Below are 21,732 nucleotides of genomic sequence, written 5' to 3' on the forward strand. Positions count from 1 at the left end.
TTCATTGTCTGGCTCATTAGCTTTATACCTCTATAATTGCCACAGCTCTGCACATCTCCCTTGTTCTTAAAAATTGGCACCAATACACTTCTCCTCCATTCCTCTGGAATCCTCTCACTCTCCAAGATCTTGTTAAACAAACTTGTCAAAAACTCTACTGCCACCTCTTCTAAGCACTTCCATACCTCCACAGGTATGTCATCAGGACCAACAGCCTTTCCACTCTTCATCCTCTTCAACGCCCTTCTCACCTCACTTCTACCAATATTTGCTACTTCCTGTTCCACAACAGTCACCTCTTCTACTCTTTGTTCTCTTTCGTTTTCCTCATTCATTAACTCCTTAAAGTACTCCTTCCATCTTCCCATCACCCTCCTGGCATCTGTCAGTACATTTCCATCTCTATCTTTAATCACTCTAACCTGCTGCACATCCTTCCCATCTCTATCTCTCTGCCTTGTCAACCTGTACAGATCCCCCTCTCCCTCCTTACTGTCTAGCCTAGCATACAAGTCCTCATATGCTCTTTGTTTGGCCTTTGCCACCTCTACCTTCACCTTACTCTGCATCTCCCTGTACTCCTGTCTACTCTCTTCAGTCCTCTCAGTGTCCCACTTCTTCTTAGCTAGCCTCTTTCCCTGTATATACCCCTGGACTTCCTCATTCCACCACCAAGTCTCCTTGTCCACTTTCCCCTTACCTGATGATACACCAAGTACCCTCCTACCTGTCTCCCTGATCACATTGGCTGTAGTTGTCCAGTCAACTGAAAGCACCTCCTGACCACCCATAGCCTGTCTTAACTCCTCCCTAAAGACTTCACAACATTCTTCCTTTCTCAGCTTCCACCACTTTGTCCTCTGCTCTGCCTTTGTCCTCTTCACCTTTCTCACCACCAGGGTTATTTTACACACCACCATTCTGTGTTGTCTGGCTACACTCTCCCCTACCAACACTTTGCAGTCACTGATCTCTTTCAGGTTACAACGTCGACACAAGATGTAGTCGACCTGAGTGCTTCTGCCTCCACTCTTATATGTCACCCTATGTTCCTGCCTCTTCTGGAAGAAAGTATTTACTACTGCCATTTCCATCCTCTTTGCAAAGTCCACCACCATCTGTCCTTCTACATTCCTGTCCTGAAGACCAAACCTGCCCATCACATTTTCATCACCTCTGTTCCCTTCACCAACATGTCCATTGAAGTCTGCACCAATCACCACTCTTTCACCTCTGGGGATGCTCTGCATAACTTCATCTAACTCACTCCAGAATTTCTCCTTCTCTTTTAACTCACATCCTACCTGTGGGGCATAACCACTAACAACATTGAACATTATCCCTTCAATTTCCAGCTTCAGACTCATCACCCTATCTGATACTCTCTTCACCTCTAGAACATTCCTTACAAACTCCTCTTTTAGGATAACTCCTACTCCATTTCTTTTCCTATCCACACCATGGTAAAACAATTTGAACCCTGATCCTAAGCTTCTAGCCTTGCTACCTTTCCACCTGGTCTCCTGTACACACAGTATATCCACCTTTCTTCTCTGCATCATATCAACTAACTCTCTTCCCTTCCCTGTCATGGTCCCCACATTCAAAGTCCCTACTATCACTCCTAAACTCTTGCCTTTCCTCTTCTCTCTCTGCTTACAAACACGCCTTCCTCCTCTCCTTCTTCGACCAACAGTAGCCCAATTTCCACCAGCACCCTGTAGGTCAACAGCACCAGTGGCGGTCGTTGTTAACCCGGGCCACGACCGATCCGGTATGGGAATTATATTCTTGATTCGCATCATTGATTTGGCAAATGTTTTACGTCGGATGCCCTTCCTGACACAACCCTCTGCATTTATCCAGACTTGGGACTGGCACAAGAAGACACTGGATTGCGCCCCCATGTTGTGTATAGACTGGATAATAAAAAAAATAAAAAAAAGGCCCTGACCAATTCACCAAAGCAAAATGTGAATCAAAGTACATATGTCGTACTGTATTAGAACAGTAAAAAGTACAATATATCATGGTGCATGCTTACCACTGAATGTATCTTCAAAATCTGTCTGGCAGCCTCACTTAGCCCAGGTGTGTTCTTAATAAAAAATGTATTTAAATGAATGAACTGGCCCTTTGCATTCCTCCTCTGGCTTATACTCGCTGCCGAGCATTCCAGAAGGTATGCAAATATGAATGAATGTCCTCTCTGAGTGATTTCTGCTGTATGATCACAGTGACAGGACAACAAACAACAATTAATAATTAATAGCGGTTATAAATTAGAATTGGCAAAGAGAAGATGAACTACTGACAAATTGTAATATGACATCTGCACTACAGTTGTTGTCAGCTAAGTACTGTACACACCGCCTGTCTTTTACAGGGCAGCACTGGTCTGGAGGCTCTGTATGTCTTAGGACTGTGGGAGGAAACATGAGTACCTGTAGAAAACCCACCAAGCACAGGGAGAACATGCAAACTCCATGCACACAGTCCAGAGACAGGGATAGAATCCTCGAGCGAAGAGGTGCAAGGCGACAGTGATGACCATTAAATCACCTGCTTTGTTTTTATATCAACCCCAAATAAAGCAATAATGGAACTATATGCAAAGGAATATGCCATTTTAATTGGCAGGAAATATCTCTGATTGATTCTTGATTGGTAAAAGGAAAAGAAAACATCTTAACATATTAACATATGTTAAAAATGTTTTTAGAATAACATCAATAACAACAATACAATTATTATTATTATTATTATTATTATTATTATTATTATTAATATTAATATAAAGTTTAAAATAAAAAATGAAAAACTTGATTGAATACCATTTGTTAGCATTCAGTCTTGGAAAAATTGTTTACCCTACTTTAGTTATATCATTTATTATTATTATTATTATTATTATTATTATTATTATTGTTGTAATCTCTGTAGGAAAAGTCTTGAAATGCTGGCCTTTAGTCCGCTTAGGTCCCCTTAGGTGTTCCTCATCATCTATATACATACCAGATTGTAAAATATAATCATTTCCCACAAAACTACTGTAACTAACTAACTACATGGGAAGAATAAGTACACCTTTCCACTGTCATTAGCCCAGTAATTAGTAGCCAGGTGTCACTAATGAACTGCACAGAATTAATTCATCATCAGCAAGTGTGACTATTTACTCTATTAAATAAGAACCTTTGGCAGTTTGATGTTCTGGAGCACTCAAGTCAGCGTCTACATCGTGCCAAGAAAAAACCAAAAGACACCATCTGTTAAGACCTCAGACAAGCCCATCAATCTGGGAAGGGTTATAAGGCCATCTCCAAACAATTTGAAAATGATTGTTTACAAACAGCAACCCTTCGAGACAGCTGACAATCTTCCCAGGAGTGGCCGTCCCAGCAAATACAGGCCACTGAAGTGTTTGACTTATTTACACAACACAACAGCGTTTAACACTCAACGCCCCACTGAAGGCTCTACCGTCTGCATGCAGAACCTTCTGAGGGCAAGAGAAACTAAGATCATCTGCCAGACATATTTAAGCATCCCAAACCATATGTAAAGTAAATATAAAGTCTTTCCTTGATTATATAGTCATATCCTAAAAAGATGGTGGCTTAGTGGTTAGCATTGTCAGCTTGCTACTGTATCAAATTCTCCGGTTTTTCTTCCCACAGTCCTAAGACATGCAAAGGCAAAGGCTTAAAATCTTGGGCAGAGTGGGAACGTACTGTAGTCTATGCCAGGTCACACACACAGGTAGGGACTCTAGTTCATTACTAGGCACAATTAAGACAGACTCATAACTAGAGGCAATGTAGGGCCACTCCCTGCAATGTTTTTGAGGGGTTGGAGGAAACCAGAGAACCCAGAGGAACCCCTTAAAATGTGAAACTACACACAAATCGAGTTCAAGTTCAAACTCGGGAGCTATAAGGCACTCTACCACCAAATACTTGAAATATGTTTGTGGTACCAATGTCCTTAGGATATTTTTTTTATCCAAAGGAATGACTTTTACTGCACTTTAGTGTAAAAGAACAGAAATCTTATATATTTATATATATTTTTAACATTGTAACAGCTGCTGTACCTTTTGAATTCACCTCCTTCCTTTTAACTGCCCTGATATTCAACATTTTGCTTCTATAGAAACAGACTTTCTTGTATTTTTAACTCAGTTTTGAGGAATAGTTCTCAAGGACATTTTTGGCTTTAATTTTTTACCAACTTTTTGGCTCCCTTTTTTTGTTCAGTCCCTGTACTTGAGCAGTTTCAGAGGTATGTTTTTGTTTGAAACTTTAACATGAACCAGTGAGAATATAAGCATTTCACTGCATATTGTACTGTGTATGACTGTGTATGTGACAAATAAAATTTGAATTTGATTTGAGAAACAGGCGCAGACGATGACAGATGATCAGATGATCAGACCGATGATTAGTATACTGCTGATGTTGAATGCTGAGTGGTTGATACAGACGAGAGGGGAAATGAGGTCGCTGCTGAGGTTGTTACAAAAACAACCAATTTTTTAATTGTATCTTCGGTCTGTTTGCAGTTAAGCATTTGTTCCTATTTCTTCAATGTAATCTTTATCATTTATTCATTCCTCTCCCATACTGCTTATCCAGTTCAGGGTTGCTTGGGGGGCCCTTAGGGTGTCCCAGGAGACTTTGGGCTCTGGGCATGACACGTGGTGTCGATCCACTTAGGGCACACACATTAATACACACCGAGCAATTAAGGAATGTTAATTAGCCTAATCTGCATGTCCTGTGGAAGGAAAAACGTGGAAGGAGTATCCCCAAGCACTATGAGAGCATTTAAACTCCATGCACACACGAGACCCGAGATGGGAATCGATCCCCACCCCTGGAGGTGCCAAACGACAGTGCTAACCATTATCCACTGTGCCACATTTTACATCATTTAACTGAATTTATTTATATGAAGGAATGTCTTACAGGATGTCTTCGAAGAGTTTCGCACAGTACTGTACCGACATTAAATGATATGATATACATTACAGTATGTGGTAGAGATGCAGTGGATGGAGATAAGGTTAAAGTTCACTTGAGTGTTCTTTATGCCAGAGCATATCCATTAAGCGGCAGTCTACTGTATGTGGATGTCAGATCAGGCTGAGCTTCATCAGGTTTAACACAGCAGGCCCACTAACACACACACGCACACACACACACACCATTATGCTGCATCAATCCATTAAACACATTTCCTGCTAGCCCTACACATACACACATGCAAACCCACACACACATACATAAACAGATTTATGTACTTATTACTGAGAGAATAAATCTATTAAATTGAAGACTGGGTGAAAAAAAAGAGCAGCAGCAGTAATATGAGAATGCAGCATGAAGAAACTTTTTTTTTTTTTTTTTTTTTCCTGGAGTGGCAATTCCCTCTCACACTGCCACATGGTGCCGGACTGGTAACAAGAATTAATGCTTCAGCTCAGCATGCGATCCAAACAACAAGACGGGGGGCTCTATGGACAGCGAGACGGAGAAAGTGTTACGAGAGGTGTCATGGGAGGTGAGAAAGAAAGCATTGTGAAAGAGAGTCTGTGTGTGTGTGTGTGTGAGAGAGAGAGAGAGAGAGAGCGAGAAAGAGGGACAGATATAAAGAGAGAGAGAACATCTTCCACTACACTAGTATGGTGGAATTTGAGAAAGAGTTCTGGTGGAAATGTGGTGCAATGAATATACACATGCATACATTAGAGAGACAGCAGACAGGGAAAGAAGAGAGAGGGAGAAAGAAGAGAGAAATCAGAGAGAGAGAGAGAGAGAGAGTGGATACCTTACTGTTGATTTTGGACTTCTTGCTGTCCTTATGCTCTTTTCTGTCCTTCCACTCTCTGCCGTTTTTCCGTCCGAGTGCTCCCCCCATCTCATCTCAGCTCACACTCATCCTCCACATGCCTCCTCTCCTACCCGCCCCCCCCCTCCCATCTATTCCACCTCTTCCTCCCTCTCTCTGACTTCTCGTCTCTGTGGAATCCCGGGCTCTGCCGTGCACCCCGAGCAAGAGAAAGTGGCTGCTTTAGGATGCAGTAACAGAAAGCGAGAGAGAGAGAGAGAGAGAAAGAGGGAGGAGAGAAAGGCTTGTGTTAGCACTCGGTGATGGAGAGAAACGGAGAGAGGGAGTGGCTGTATGGACTGCCCAGGGCTGACAAAAATCTACACTCCTTCATTCATTCTCTTCCTCGGGGGCAGCATGCATGACAATGTGCTTCAGTGTTGCTGAGCAGTGGTGAACTAGTGGGACTGGCACACACACACACACACACATACACATATATACACACACCTGCAGTGCACTACACACAGTGACTGAATCAGATTGCTCCTGCAACTGTTTAAAGCAGCTCCCCATTAAACCACAATTGATCTAAAGGACAAAAAAAAAAAAAAGGTGCATCTCTGCCTGGCTGCTTTTTTTTATCTCTCTTTCTTTCACACACATATATTCTTGCATGGGCCACTGCATAAACACAGCAAAATGTAACGGTAAGTGCCATCTTCCCTAAGGAAAATATACACATTAAAAAAGAGCCCATACAACACACACACACACAGAAGCACACACACTCCTGATAACATAGGAACTGGTTTCAGATATAAATGATACAACACAGAGTGGATCTAGCACTAGCAGAGCATAACACTGGGCCACTTTTATTTTGTCATTCGTTTCCCTGCACATGTCCACGGCGCTGTCGCCCGCAGCCAAAACACGCTGGCTGATTTATTCTGCCACTGGAAATGGCCATTCATCAGCTACCGTCTTGTTTTATATACTGGAAAAACATTATTTCTTTGGGAAAACGGTTATACATTGAATTTAAAAAGCATCTTTCTTCACGCTTTAGCGACTTAAATCCCCTAGGATCCCTAAGCAACACCTTGCCTTGACCATCACGCAGCGCTGGCATCCGAAATGCATTCAGCCTAACAGGACACTTTGTTCATGTCGGCACAATCAGCGCATTCTACTCAACAGGATCGCTCCGTCACTTATAACAGAATGACCAAAAAAAGTCCTTCTGAATAATTTGATTTAAAAAGGATTCTTATATAAGATATCTATACAAAAAAAAAAAAAAAAGAAAGTTAAAAGTTTTGTCTGGACATTGGTCACAACTTGGTTTTTCAGTGATATACCTTAACATCTCATACATCAGAGCACCTGAAACCACTCACTCTCACTCAACGTCTATATACGGGAGCCTATCCCAGGAGACTTAGGGTGCAATCTACTGTAGGGTTCACCCTGGATAGGGTGCCAATCTATTAAAGGGCACACATACACACTTATTCACATACTCCGAGCAATTTGGGAACGCCAATTAGACTAATCTGCATGTCTTTGGACTGTGGGAAGAAACCGGATATACACTAGCTCCGACGCAGGAATCGAACCCAGGACCTGGTGGTGCAAGGCGACCTGCACCAATAGATAATAATAAGAAAATCTAAACTAAATACTTTAGTTAATCTTTTCACTGTTGAAATAACAGCGCTCAAGGGGTATAACTTTAGAAATTCAACTAACTTTAGAAACTCAACCTTACAAAATATTATTTCTATTATTCATTAGTTAGACAGAGAGTTCTGCTGTACAGACAGACAGACAGACATAAATGTGGGCTTCAGCCTGAAACAACCTTTTACCTTTTTTCCCATCAATGACGCATACTTACACTAGTAAAAAAAAAAAAAAATGTCTGTCTGTAATGTACACAAACATTTATTGTTAAAAAAAAAATATTTACATTTATAACAAGAAATCGCTGTCTTTTATTTTATATGAGGCCCACTTTATTGAGGTTACCAAATGTTTAATGATAGAGGCCTGGGATTAAAATGATCAACCCGTCATCTGTTAACAGTTTAAGCGTTTACTGGTAATGCAGTGGTACGGAATTTTTTTTTTTTTTTGTTGCATTCATAATAAGCTCCTTTACATTCAACTCAATTCAACATTGGGTCTGTGTGCGTGGGGTTTGCATGTTCTCCTCATGCTTGGTGGGTTTCCTTCAGGTACTCCGGTTTTCTCCTACAGTCCAAAGACATGCAGATTTGATTAATTGGTGTTTTCAAATTGCCCATAGAATGTGCGTGTGTGTGCAAAAACTAAAAAAAAAAAAAAAAGCATTTCAAATGACTTTAAGGATAAAAAATTGGTGTGCAACTAAACTTTCAGAACTAAAAGTTTCAAAATCTACATCTCAGGCATAAAATAAGCCTTTACTGACAATTTCTTTCATTTTCATTTGCTTTCTTCATCTCTTGGCTCACTGATATTTTTAACGTTCCTTTCCATTTTGCAGCCCTCAACAGAACGCTCCCTCAAATCAATACACAGCTAACTGTATGGGTCTCCTTCCACTTTGTGGGCGACGTAAGCGCTTCATCTTCGTTGGTGTTTACTGGCGTCTTGCATCCGGAAGTGTGCTGTGTCAAAAGCGCTGTCAACAAATAATTGCGCAAAAACATAACGCAAGCTTTTTAAATGAATTAAACGAAGCTTCGAGGCAGAAGATTTTGCCTTGATCATTTTTTAAAATCAGATTACTCGATTTACTCGAGGAATCGTTTCAGCCCTACAGGGAACCCCATCTTTATTTGGGTGATAATTAACACCACCAGCCAGGCACAGATTGAAGTCCCCAGCGTCTGTGTGCTCACACATATAAAAGGTGCTGATAGGGATTTAGCGTGTCATGCCATTCCCCATTGCATGAGCAGCGGGTGCAAAAGATGCATCGGTTGGTGTCAGGTCTTAGAAGAGCATGTGCGAGTTTTCTCTCCTACCGATTGGTGCTGTAGTTGTTACCTTAATGGGAGAGACTGTATCTGGGAAACAGAAAGGCTATATCTAAATCTGGGAAAACCGGCCAACCAAAATAATAATAATCATAATAATCATAATAATAATCATAATAATAATCATAATAATAAAAGAAATGTAGAATATTTTGGGGATTAGCTCAATGCACTGATTTAGTAGCACTATTTGCTGACAAGCTTAAAGGATATTCATACTTCTTTCATCTTATATTGCAATGTCTTAATTTATACAGTATGCACTCATATATAGGCTACTGTATAGTACTGCAGGGTTTCCTTTTTTCTTGCTATTCTTGCATGTGTTTAAAACAAAAAAGAAAAGGAAAAGAAGTTCTGCAAGACTATGCAGATCTATTAACCCCTATCATCCGGAGATCCCCAGGCGATGCTGTAACCTTTCGCAGCCGGAGGTCTAGAGAGAGCTGATTGGCCGAGCTCTCTCAGAGAGGAGGGATGAGAGGTACTTAGTGCTCCCACATTAACCACGGCTCTACAGCCAATCAGGGGCGTCTGTGAGCTCGCGCAGGTGGAAGGAGTAGCAACGCTTTCCTCCGAGTGTGTTACTCCCCCCCCTAACGGTGCGTGAGTAAGCAGTTTGAAAAGATGCGGCCGGCTGGCGTCACGTGGTTCGGAGGAAACATGTAATAGTCCCGGCTGAAAGGTAGTAGTAGCCTTAATGTGGGAGCCCCCTATTGACGGGGAGGAATTGGACAGGACTAAATTAGGGAGAAAATCGGGAAAGAAAAAAAAAAGAAATTGTTTGAGCTGCTACTAAAAGGACAATTCTGTAAACCAAATAAGCAACAACAAACCACACCCAAACCAGATACATTTTAGTGTCTGCAGATCCACCCAGAGTTTCTGTGACTGTAGCTTGCGTGAACGAGCAGTTATAAAAGATGCGATCAGTTGGCATCACCTGGTTTGGAGGAAACACGTGATAGTCTTTGGCCCTCCCAACTGAGTGGTAGTAGTAGCCTTAGTGTGGGAGCCCCCTAGTGACGGGGAGGAATTGAACACAACTAAATTAGAGAGAAAATTGGAGAGAAAATTGGAGACACCCCCCCCCCCCCCTTTTCACCTTTTAATTAAAAAATTTGCTCGGCTTTTATTACGAAAAGTTGTCCTTACTTTACCTTTTTAGGTTTTTTTTATCCTTTATTACAAAAAGTTCTCCTTTATTACAAACTTGCACAGGAAATCTCATTCTCTTATTATGACATGCATTCTCTCTTCCTCTCTCTCCCTCGCTCACTCACAAGCAGTCAATGGGATTACTCATACTGTGGTAACAGGCTGGTAGTAATGGATTTGCTATCACTCATCCTGTACTACAGGGACTGCGAGAGAGGAAAAGAAACCGAGAGAATCACAGATTCAGTTCAGCCAAATAGAGAGAAAAGGGACATTAAAAAAAAAAAAAGATAGACATTAGACGTGAGAGCTGAGCTGGATATAGGTAATACAGTGGAAACTCAACACACACACACACACACACACACACACACACATATTTCTGGAGATCCCACTTTGTAGACAGTGCACGTATCAGAAGAAAAGCAAGCATTTACTTGGTCTGAGAGCTGCATTGCATGTCTCTCTAACACACCCTGTAGGTACAGGACATGACACATGCACAGATCCGCCTGGAGAAGCTGACTGAACAAGTAGTAGGTGAGACAGACAGACAGGCAGACAGGCAGATAATTAATTTTCTAGTTTTGGATTAATGACCCTATAAAACACATTTTAGTGATTTTGTGATTTTTGTGCAAAAATGAAATTGATGCAATTTTTGTTCAACCTATTTGAAGTCACATTATTTATTTACATTTTTAAATCTGTCTTAATTTTATGCATGTCTTTAAATCAACGCAATCTACAAGAGCACTGGCTAAAGGTGTCACTTAAAAAGATCACACAAACAGAATGATATAAAACAGAACACTTAGTAAATGTAAAAATTCAACATGCATAATGTTAATTTTTTACGATTTTTTTCCCAATACATAATAAGAATGGCCCTTCACTGCTGTCTGCAATGTAATAAATTATTTCATAAGGATCCATTAATAATGCAGCACTATTTTTTCAATATGCTTCATTTTTGCCATATTTTCACATATTTAGTCGTACTACAATTCCCCAACGCAAACTTAAAACAAAAACCGAAAAAATGATTAAATGTTTAAAAGATATATTTAAAATAACATGATATCAAAACAAACAAAAACACATACTGTAATATACTCAAAGATAACCATGCACATGTCTATGAGGCAGTCCTTTGGATTGGGCTACAGGTTCTGATGTAGGACACCTTATATATTCTCTTTTGCCTACATCTGAGAGAAAAAAAAGACCTCTTTGAAAGCTTTGTCCCTGCCTGGCAATCTTCCACGGACATTTCCAGGCCGCCAGCATTCATTGGCTGATCATGTGAAAGGTGGTTGTATACCTTCTATCTCCACTCACCACCGAGGTGAAATGTCACATGGTCCTATTGGATTATACATACAAAATTGAGACACACAAGACGTTCTGGAGGCCTTGCTCAATTTATAGTATCACTGTAAAATGCAATTAGGTCACAAACCCTTGCAGAATGGCAAATCCTACCTGGGAGTTTTCTGGAATAATTGCCATCAACAGATGTCATCTTTGAGAGTGGCTTGGCGGATTTGGCTGCACTCTCAGTTCCGCCTCTCTCTCTCTTTTTCTCTCTTGGACAGAAGCTCTAATCTCATCAGAGATGACTGATCTTGGTCTCCCTATCGGTGGTTTTTCACCACCTTTATACTCTCTCCCTGCATCTCTTTTGGCCACTTTAAGACGCACTACTCTGCCTCTGGATGGGCAAAAAATAATCCAATGTTGTCCCCGCTTGGGGGTTAACACTGTGGCCTTGCAGCTTCAGGGTCGTGGTTCGATTTCAACCTTAGTTTGCATGTTCCCTCCATGCATGGTGGGTTTTCTCCGGTGTACTCTGGTTTCCTCCCACAGACATGCACATAAGGTTAATTGGTGTTCCCAAATTGTGTGTTTCTGTGCAGGGTGTACTCCTGGGATAGGATCTAGGCCCCAACTACATTGTACAGGATAAGCAGCATAAAATATGAATGAATGAACAAACAAATAAATTATGCTTTATAAGTTATTGCTTTAAAGTAATGAGCATTGGACAAACTAAATGTCTACATCAACATATACTCATCTTAAACAATACCACATTTTATAGCTCAAATAAACTTCCTTATATGGATTTTATCTCTATGAATGAGCCAAATGATTATACCCTGCTCAGCTAAATATACACTAATATTGCGCTGGACTGTCTTTTTCTTTGATTACAGCCTTGGCATCCTTTTAATAGGCTTATGCAATGTCATAGCATTTATTTCTGTCCAGAGTCTCATCAATTTGTCTCAGAGATCTTGTATTGATGATGGCAGAGTCGCACGACTGCGTAAATTCTTCTCCAGCACATACCAAAGACTTCCAATGATTTTCAATTCTTAAGGTCTGGACTCCGTCTCATGCTGTCTTTTACAACTTGAATAAACCTTGGGTCCTTAATCTTCCAATATCCCCATGCCATCAGGGAAAAAATAATCTATTGGTAGAAAAAACCTGGTCATTCAGTACAGTACATTCAGGTAGTCAGATGACAGCATTGTTATGTGCTTTTTGGCACATAACAATGCTGAGATCAGACCTGACCAACAGTAGCAACCTCAGATCATAACACTTCCTGCACATGCTTGGACAGTAGGCACTAGACATTACGGTATGAGGGCATAACTTCATCTGGCTCTTAGTAAATCTGGACTCATCAGACGACTTTACTTTCTTCCAATGCTCCACAGTTCATTATTCATACTCCCTAGCCAATTTAAGCCTTTTTTGTTTTCAATTAGCCCTACTGATAAGTGGTTGACACAGCTATTTAGTCCCAATCCCTTGAGGTCTCTTCGCATTGTGCAATATCAGGATGTTTTTCCTATCCACGTTTCTTCCACAAAGATAAAGCTTCACCACCATCCTTCTAGGTTTTAATAATGCGTTTTCAGTTCTTATCCCGATTTTAGTAGTTTCAGCAACCCCTTCAATAATTTGACCCATCTTTGTTATGATCACAGGATGTGTCTTCTGATTTAAATGTTTATGAAATGAGAAGCTACTGTACTCACTGCATCAGTTGGGGTTAAATAACCTCAGCTGAACCGTATTAATTACTGCATTAATTATCCAATGGAAGGCTCTTAACTATTTGCCTAGTTGAATCCAAGTGGTTACAGTTCTGATCTTCTGACTGTGTGTACAGCAGCTATAATTCTAAAATGATCAAAGCATGTACTTGATGCTAGTACAATGATTTCGGCAGTGTTTATTTGACGCTTTTAGAATAAGAAACTGATGATCTGTTGAACAGCTGGTCTTTGAAAAAAAATGTAGACAAGCAGATGCCATTTGTAATAATATTAAAAAGAGTGATGTAAAAAAGGATATCATTTGGCAGATGGTCTTTGCTTAAAAAGCAAGCAGCTGAAAGCACAAGAAAAACGACTTGTATTGTATCCGTAAACATTAATGTAAAAGATTTGATCCTGTTTGCACAAGTAGAACACCATGCACAAGTAGACCATTTCAACCTACAAGAAATACAAAAGAGGGTGCACTGATAGATGGGACAGAAAAGCATTGAGCCTACTGCATCATCCAGAGATCATGAGTTGGTATCATGCTACAGCCATCTGTAGCCAGAAGTCTAAGGAGCAAATTGACCGTACTCTCAGAGGGGAGCATACGTGCACTCTCGCTTCAAGTGACTCTAGCCAATCCATTCACCTGGAAAGTGTTTTTCCTCCTGCCTCTAATGATGCATGAGCAGCAGTTTGAAAAGATAGAGCTAGCTCGTGTTGGAGTAAGAACAAGACAGTCATTGTCCTACTTGGTTGGTAATTGTCGCCTCATTTTTATTTGGATTTCATGCAATCCAAAAAAACAAACAAACCGCTGTCTATTACAATGGGACAGTGTTTTATTTTAAGGAAAATTTGTCAGCACTACAACACATGTCAGCTTTAGAGAAAGTACAAAAGTTATTTCGTAGTCTGTAGTATACAAAATCACTCACTCGCTCACTCACTTATCGTCAAGACCACTTTATCCTGTATTCAGGGTCACGGAGGGCCTGGAGCCTATCCCAGGAGACTTGGGACACGGGGCATAGTAAACCTTGGACAGGGTGCCACTCCATCCGAAATCAGATTAAGAAAAACATCCGAATCAGAAGATGGGTGATGACAATTGCATCTCTATTTTCGTGGATATGTGAAATGAATAGAGACACATACTGTAGCTGTCTCAGTTTGAGCCTAGCAGTGTAAGGACATGAGCATGGCGCCCCTGTGAAGGAATCTCTCAGATGAGCATTCTGAGCACTCTGTAGAGCAGACACAGCGAATCAAGGTAAGAGCGGTAGTAGCTGGTGCAAAAGGTACAAGACCGAATGAGAAGAGAGAGAGAGAGAGAGATGCTCTCCATGCTCTGCTTCTCTCCTTCTCTTTCTGTCTATCATTTCTCTGTGAGGAGAAGTGTGTGGAGCCACATGGCTACTCTCCAACTGCATCCAAATGCTGGTCAGTAGAAGCTACAGTACAATGTGTGTGTGTGTGTGTATGTGTGTGTGTGTGTGTGTGTGAGAGAGAGAGAGAGAGAGAGTAATAGGAGTAATGAGTTAACACAGCTTCATTTATGCACTGAATGCATGGTATCATGATTTATTTTTTTATATTTACAAATTTTAGGTGACAATTTTGTATTTTAACTTTAACTTGTCTAAATGTGTTTGTAAAATAATGTAATTTAAAACTTCAGATCAGTCGAGGCTCGGGTTAAAAGTGACTGTCTTGGGCTACTGTTGACCAAAGAAAGAAGAGAACGAGAGGAGGCAGACGTATCCAGAGGACATGCAGGAGGTTGGAGTGACAAGGGAAGATGTGGTAGACAGAGTTAGATGAAGACAAATGGTCCGTTGTGGCGACCCCTAACGGGAGCAGCCGAATGATGAAGATATAATTAGTTTTGCTGGTAGTGTGTTATATAGTCATCGCATGATCTCTACCGCTTTATCCTGTATACAAGGTCACAGGGGCCGGGAGCCCAACCCAGGGGACTTGGGGCACAAGGAACAAGGCGGGGTACACCCGGGACAGGGTGTCAATCCATCGCAGGGCATGTAGTGTAATCTTATAAGATCCAGTACATCTTATAAAAATACTCTTCTATTTCGCATTATTGAACACCCCTTACACTGATGACAGGATCCAAGCACCCAAGGCTCATCCATGTCCACAAGGACCAGAGGCCAGCCTGTAGGACATGATCCCACAGAAAAGGCAACCCAGCAAAAATGGCCAAATAAGTAATTGATAGAAAAGTTCCAGGACACCCAAGTGCACCAGAACCCACCACACACGGTCCAGCAAGCAAAGAGCCCAAGGCTGACAACTTTCCAAATCCTAATCTGATCAAACAAGTCATGGAGGTCCACACCACAACCCACATCACCCAAATAATCCGCAGGTACAAGACATCATACAGTAGCACACCCCCAGAGGTTTTGGTTGAGTCCATGTACTGAGGGACCACCTACACAAAACCGGACATAATGTTTTGCATTTTAATGCTATGGCTGATCATAGAATGCACATAAAGTATTTTTTGTGATCTGCTTTAATACATTTTAAAAGCTGTGTCACTGTTGAAAACTGAATTTAACAGAATTTAAAAGATGTAGGAATTCAAATAAGGAAAAGCGGTCTGAATACCGTCCAACTGCCTATAAGTCTCTTCTGTGCTGAAAAGTTTCCACTCACAGCTTCCATTATTGTTTGGATTCATAAACCCCCATCAGCTGGTTTTAAAATGAGAATAGAAAGTAAAGTGCGAGCAATAAAGTCCTGAGGACATAAGGAGCTTACAGTACAATTATTTCAGAGAAAACAGCAAAACAAGGGAAATACTCTAAGTCCATTAGGTAATGTAAAAAAAAATAATAATAATAAAATAAAAAACTAAGTGGAATTGAAAATCATGGGAGTTAGCAGGAGAGAAAATAGTGGTGCTGAAAGTTTTTTGCATTGATTTTTATTTAATGGTGTAATGAGTCATTTTGAGGTTCGATAAGTTTCAGATTTAATCTCTTTGGATATTTTTGTTTTTTTGTTTTTACTTTTAGTTTACGTTATTTGCCAATCAATGCATATATGAGGAAAAATTCAACTCTCTTTTGTTCTTTCTTGAACAATTGTACCGATAGAAATTAACCCATCGCACCAATAACCAAAAGAAGAAGACTGACACCTTGTACTCCAGAGCCGCCCTTATATCCTAACTCATAGTTCACGTATTTTCAGATAGCATGCACGTCCCGGTGTGATAAATTTCTAAGCTTCGGGACTAGAATACCAAGAAAAGCAAATCTCATGTCTTACCTTAGTATGCAGTTTAGCCAGCTGCTTGTCGTCCAGGTGGGTCTGTGTGTACACACGCCTCTTATAGCGAAACTGTAAAAGAAAACACTGGCTTTGATCTTATTTCTATCTTAAACTTTCTGATAGAGGCAATCTACTTGCTGTGAATGAATGAGGAACGGGAGGACCATGCTCACTCATGGCGCTCTGACCATCATAGTGAGTAAAGAGGGCTGGAAATTGTGGCACAATAATCCTATCAGTGTGTAAACAGCTCCCCAGTGCCTCAGTGGAGTGTAGAGTCACACACGTGTACACACAACTTGTGATAACAGGCACATAAGAGGCTTTGACAAAATAGTTTAGTTTACACCACTTCATATTTAAAGAAAAACAATCCATGTTTAAACTTCAACAATTTCAGGTAAATATGATTTTTTATCACACAGGCTGCACTGCTTCTCACTCACTCATTATGTAAACCTGTGTACAGGCTCGCGAGGTGCCTGAAACGTAAGGGAACAAGGTGGGGTACACGTTGGACGTAGTGCCAATCCATTGAGGGCACACACATACAGACACTCGTTCACAGTTTGGGAAAGCTAATTAGCCTAATCCGCATGTCTTTGGACTGTGGGAGGAAACCGGAGTACCCAGAGGAAACCCACCAAACACGGGGAGAACATGCAAACTCCATGACGGGATTCGAGTCTGGCCGGGAATCGACCCCGGACCCTGCATCTGCAAGGTGACAGTACTGGCGACTAAACCACCATTGGTATTTAAAAGCAATGTTTTACACACTGCTAATGGCAGAAAACTTTTTTGCTACAGTGCAGGAATTTTATTAAGCTTTACTGTATATCACAAATGACTGCAGGAGGAATTATTTCATGAGTGACTAGGAGTGGGTATAAATATGGTCTTGTATACACCTTGATGCTTGATGCACAGTGATGTCGAGTGTAGGGTACAGTAAGTTAAGTGTCAGTTAAAGACCAGCATGAAGGTAGAAATGCTTTTACTTTAACATAAAGTACATTTATGCTGCTTTTTTACCAGCTTTCTCACAGTTTTATAATTCTATTTCCTTTTTTTTTTTTTTTACTTTCCCATACTGACAAAGAGTGAAGGTGTAAGTTGACTAGTTTATACAACCGTCAATCGATACTGGTGTAAAGTAATGATTGGCTGTCAGCAATCAGAGGTGGAGCAGAAGCATGATGATATAATGGCAGGAGCTGACATTGGGTTATTCTTGCCTCTACATAGCTGAAGCCATGTTACTGAGCCTGGTGTCACATTCCTATACTAAAAAACAATTCACTGAAATGAGCTGGAATTATTGATATAAAGATTCTAATAATCTATGATTTTATCCAACCACCTTGAGCTTTGATTACAACGTGCAATATCAACGTAACATCATAGAACAATAATGTTCTGGCCATCCATCATTCTAGGATAGGGCAAATCTGCACTCATCAAGCCGCATGACCTTTTTTTTTTTTTTCATTTTGGCAATTATTCTGCTTAACAAATTGAAAACATTCTTGTGATTAGGCTCACAAGTGGATTTTTTATTTCCACACAGTTGTTTGGGACCAATTCTGTGATTTGTGGTTAAAATGTGCTTATAGAACTTATCTTAATTCCACTTTTAAGTTTAGCTTTGATTTCTGCTGTAATTTTTTTTAATGCAACTTCAACAAGAATTCAAGTGATCGCCATTTATGATTTTTAGAACCACATTTCTTCCATGAAGTTGATGGTTCAGCAATACCTCTCCATACTTATACTCCTACATATGTTTTTTATAATAATGAGATCTGTTGTGCCCTGAAACTCCCCCCTGCCTCAGATTGCCCCCCATTACGCAATTGCTAACTTCAAAGAAAAGCCGCCGTGCCTTTTCATTCAAACGCGTTAGCGAATGTTTTCCTTTCCCTACGCTTGGTTTCTGTAAACATAGTTGTGTTAAGTAACGCGATGGAATCAGTTCCCTTACCAGCAGCAACAACAACCATTATGATCACACTTTGTTGAATTTATATAGCTTAAATATTTTCGCTCAAATAAGCTCTGTCCTCTTTGCATTGCTACGTGTTTATTTACTTTCATATCCGCATTGCACGTATAAGTGCACTCTAAAATCGACAGATTTATTTGCAGCTGAAGAAATAATAGTATGTTTTGGTAAGTCTAGGTTGTTCTTCCCAGCCAGTGTTGGGTAGGGGCAGGGGAGCATCATGGCGTAATGGTGTAATTTTTATTATTTTTTTTAGCCATGCTGCTTAAGAAAAGAGTCGTGACAAATTTGTTACTTTTAATAATGTGATGTTTGATTTGACGTGCCCTGACAATTATTATATCACAGTAAACAGTATTAGGCTGTACATAGTGTTTCCACTATTTTCCTTCATACAATATTAACTCTAGATTTCCATTACTCCCTGTGATCGCTTTGAAATGCATGTACTGTAGTGCTTGATGACATAGGGTCATATGCAGTGTTGGGTGTAACGCGTTACAAAGTACTTGGATTACTTTTTTGATGTAACGAGTAATCTAAAGCATTAGGTCCACCATTTAAATACTTAGTTATTTTTTCAAAAATGTAATCCGTTATTCAGATAATTTTTTTTATTTGTGAGCCAGACAGCAGTCATTCCCAATCCATTAGTATATGAGTGAAAGACGTCCTACAAGCCCAATAAATAGCCCCCCTCTGTTATTCCTGCTGTTATACCCCGATCTCACCCATGCGATTTGACTATGCAAAGACTGACGAGTGAAAAGATTAAAACCTCATCACAGTGCCAAAACTCACAGTGAATCAAGATAACCCGTTCATACGGCCACCGCGCGAAACCATGTAGGTGAGACTAGGGGTATTAGTAGTTCACAGATTATGGGCAAAACTTTCAAATAATTATAAAGGTCTTGACTAAGACAACATGCATGAGAAATCAGAGAAGTTTTATTTTTCTGCAATGAAAAAGTACGCGAACTAGTTACTTTTATCAGAAACTAACGCTGTAATGTAACTGATTAACAGTATCTAAATTAGACAGTAATTTTGTAATGCAATTAGTTACTTTAAAAAGTAATGTCCCCCAACACTGATCATATGCACACTACAATGCACCCCTAATACACCTTGCATGGTGTATATAATTATACTAGTATTTTTTTTTTAACCTTTGGCTTAGAACCTATAAATATATTTGATCATTCAGATACCATCATGTGCTTGTGTGTGCCTCTCCTGTGTGTTCGCCAATCAGCAAGTGTGTCGAAGCTCAGGAGACGTATCAATATTTAAACATAATAGTTTGGGGGCTTGTCTGAGATTCCCCTTTTTAATGAAGATAATCCTCTTTAATGTCCATTATGTTTTTAAGTAAGTTCGAAATTTTCCTCCCATTGTTGTGTATGTCGTGTTTAAAATTTTAATTGATCATTTTAAGTGTCAATTGATGCAAATGGTGTACAAGCTCTGGTAGGTATCGGCAGAAATACATCATTTGATGTGTGCATTAAGTGCATAAGCTTTATTTACTGTAAATACAAATTTTGCTGTGTACTCACAGTGATAAATGTGTGGCTGTTAATCTTAGTATACAGTAGTTGTACATGGATTTAGTGTGCAGCATTGTATTTGCATTGTTTTTAACTCTAAGATCCATTTTCTAATTGTTTCTCAGGTAAAAGATACAGTAAGTCTCTTTTATATAGTATTTTATATATATATTCAGTGGAACCTTGTATTGCGAGCATAATTCATTCCGGAAGTGGACTCATATTTCAAAACACTTGTAAACCAAAGTCGAATGTCCCAATAAGAAATAATGGAAACTCAAATTGTTTGTTCCACAGCCTAAAAAAATAAATACATAAAAATAATCCATATAAAGAAGTAAAAACCAACAAATTAACCTGCACTTTACCTCTGAAAAGAATCGCGGCAGAGCAGTGTTTCCATTAGAAAGAGAGAGAGAGTTAAGTTAAGCCTTTATTTGTCACATATACATTACAGCACAGTGAAATTCCTTCTTCACATATCTTATATCTTAAAAGGAGGATGGTCACAGTGTTATAGTGAACAGTTCACACGTCCACGGATGTTGATTATACCAGTAAGAGACGCGCACTAAGACCCAGCAGGGGAGACGATTACCCACAATTCTGCAGCGTGCAAGAGAAAAACCATTGGCTTAGTTGTGATCACATAACGATCAGCGTCAAAACAATAAGCGCATGTGATACATGTAACTAGGTACTTGTAAACCAAGACTTGCTCGTTTTTCAAGTCAAAATTGATTTCAAAATTTTGCTTGTCTTGCAAAACACTCGCAAATCGTGTTACTCGCAATCCGAGGTTCCACTGTATAAGAGAAATTATAGTAAGCTTGTTTAAAATCTCGGTGTAACATTGACACGCCTCATTTATTTATTTACTATTCGTTTTACTGCATTTTGTACAACTGCTTTTTTATTTTATGCATGGTACCATTATATGTAAGGATTTGCCTTGAACTTGTTAACCAATCAGTATTACATACTTCACTGCATTGTTAATTAAGATCAGTAATGGCAAATCAATAGACCAACATGAAACTTGAGATTATTTCTTGGATCATACCCTGCAGTATTTCTTTGCATGTAGGAATATTTGGTAGAAATTTTTAAATACTGTCTGTTTTGATCATACCTGTACTTGTATTATACTATTTATAAGATCTCATTAAGAAACTAATTCTCTGTGTAGCCCAATTGGTTTATAAAGCGGCCAACTGTATGTCTAGACAAGAGCACTTGTTTTCAGATATAAATTATTGAATGGTGTTTTTGTAGAACTTGGTTGGATCGATTGCCCAGCTAGGAACAGGTTTTTTGGACAGATACAGTATTATTCTTCTATGTTCCTGCAGAACTTTGGAAGTCTGGAAGTCTCTGCTTCTCTCCCTATGACTACAGACAACCATACTCACTCTTTCATCCTATGTGATACATTATTGGTGAAAAATTTAGAATCCTAGAAAGGTGGGGGATGCCACCTACAGTGAAGCCAACACAGTAATTGTTGTGATTCCCACGATTGTGCGCACAGCATCAATAGATTCACTTTTTTTATCCGTGTAAAGAAGGCACAGCATATGGTTTTGGCTACCTAAGACAATCAACAACTACTTCACAAGATCTCCTAGTCTGCACCAAGGGACTAGTCTAGCAATATACATCCTAAGGACACCATAAGGAGGCATCTTTTCTTAGTTTACACATACACACATAGTTTTTGTACATTATAAATAGTAGTTTTAATATATAATAGTACATTAAAAAGAGATTTTGTATTAGCTTGTTTT

At 39.7% G+C, this 21,732-nt stretch overlaps 1 protein-coding gene across 1 annotated transcript in view; it reads right to left on the reverse strand.

The window, feature by feature from the left end:
- shank3a (SH3 and multiple ankyrin repeat domains 3a) overlaps positions 1–21,732 on the reverse strand; it is a 246,875-nt gene that overhangs the window by 178,933 nt on the left and 46,210 nt on the right. Inside the window, exon 3 of the mRNA XM_053500203.1 lies at positions 16,385–16,456. Coding sequence (XP_053356178.1) covers positions 16,385–16,456 — 72 coding nt within the window. The remainder of the gene's footprint in view (positions 1–16,384; positions 16,457–21,732) is intronic.

The sequence above is a fragment of the Clarias gariepinus genome, chromosome 7 (genome assembly GCF_024256425.1).
Source record: "Clarias gariepinus isolate MV-2021 ecotype Netherlands chromosome 7, CGAR_prim_01v2, whole genome shotgun sequence".
In the NCBI taxonomy this organism is placed as follows: domain Eukaryota; kingdom Metazoa; phylum Chordata; class Actinopteri; order Siluriformes; family Clariidae; genus Clarias; species Clarias gariepinus.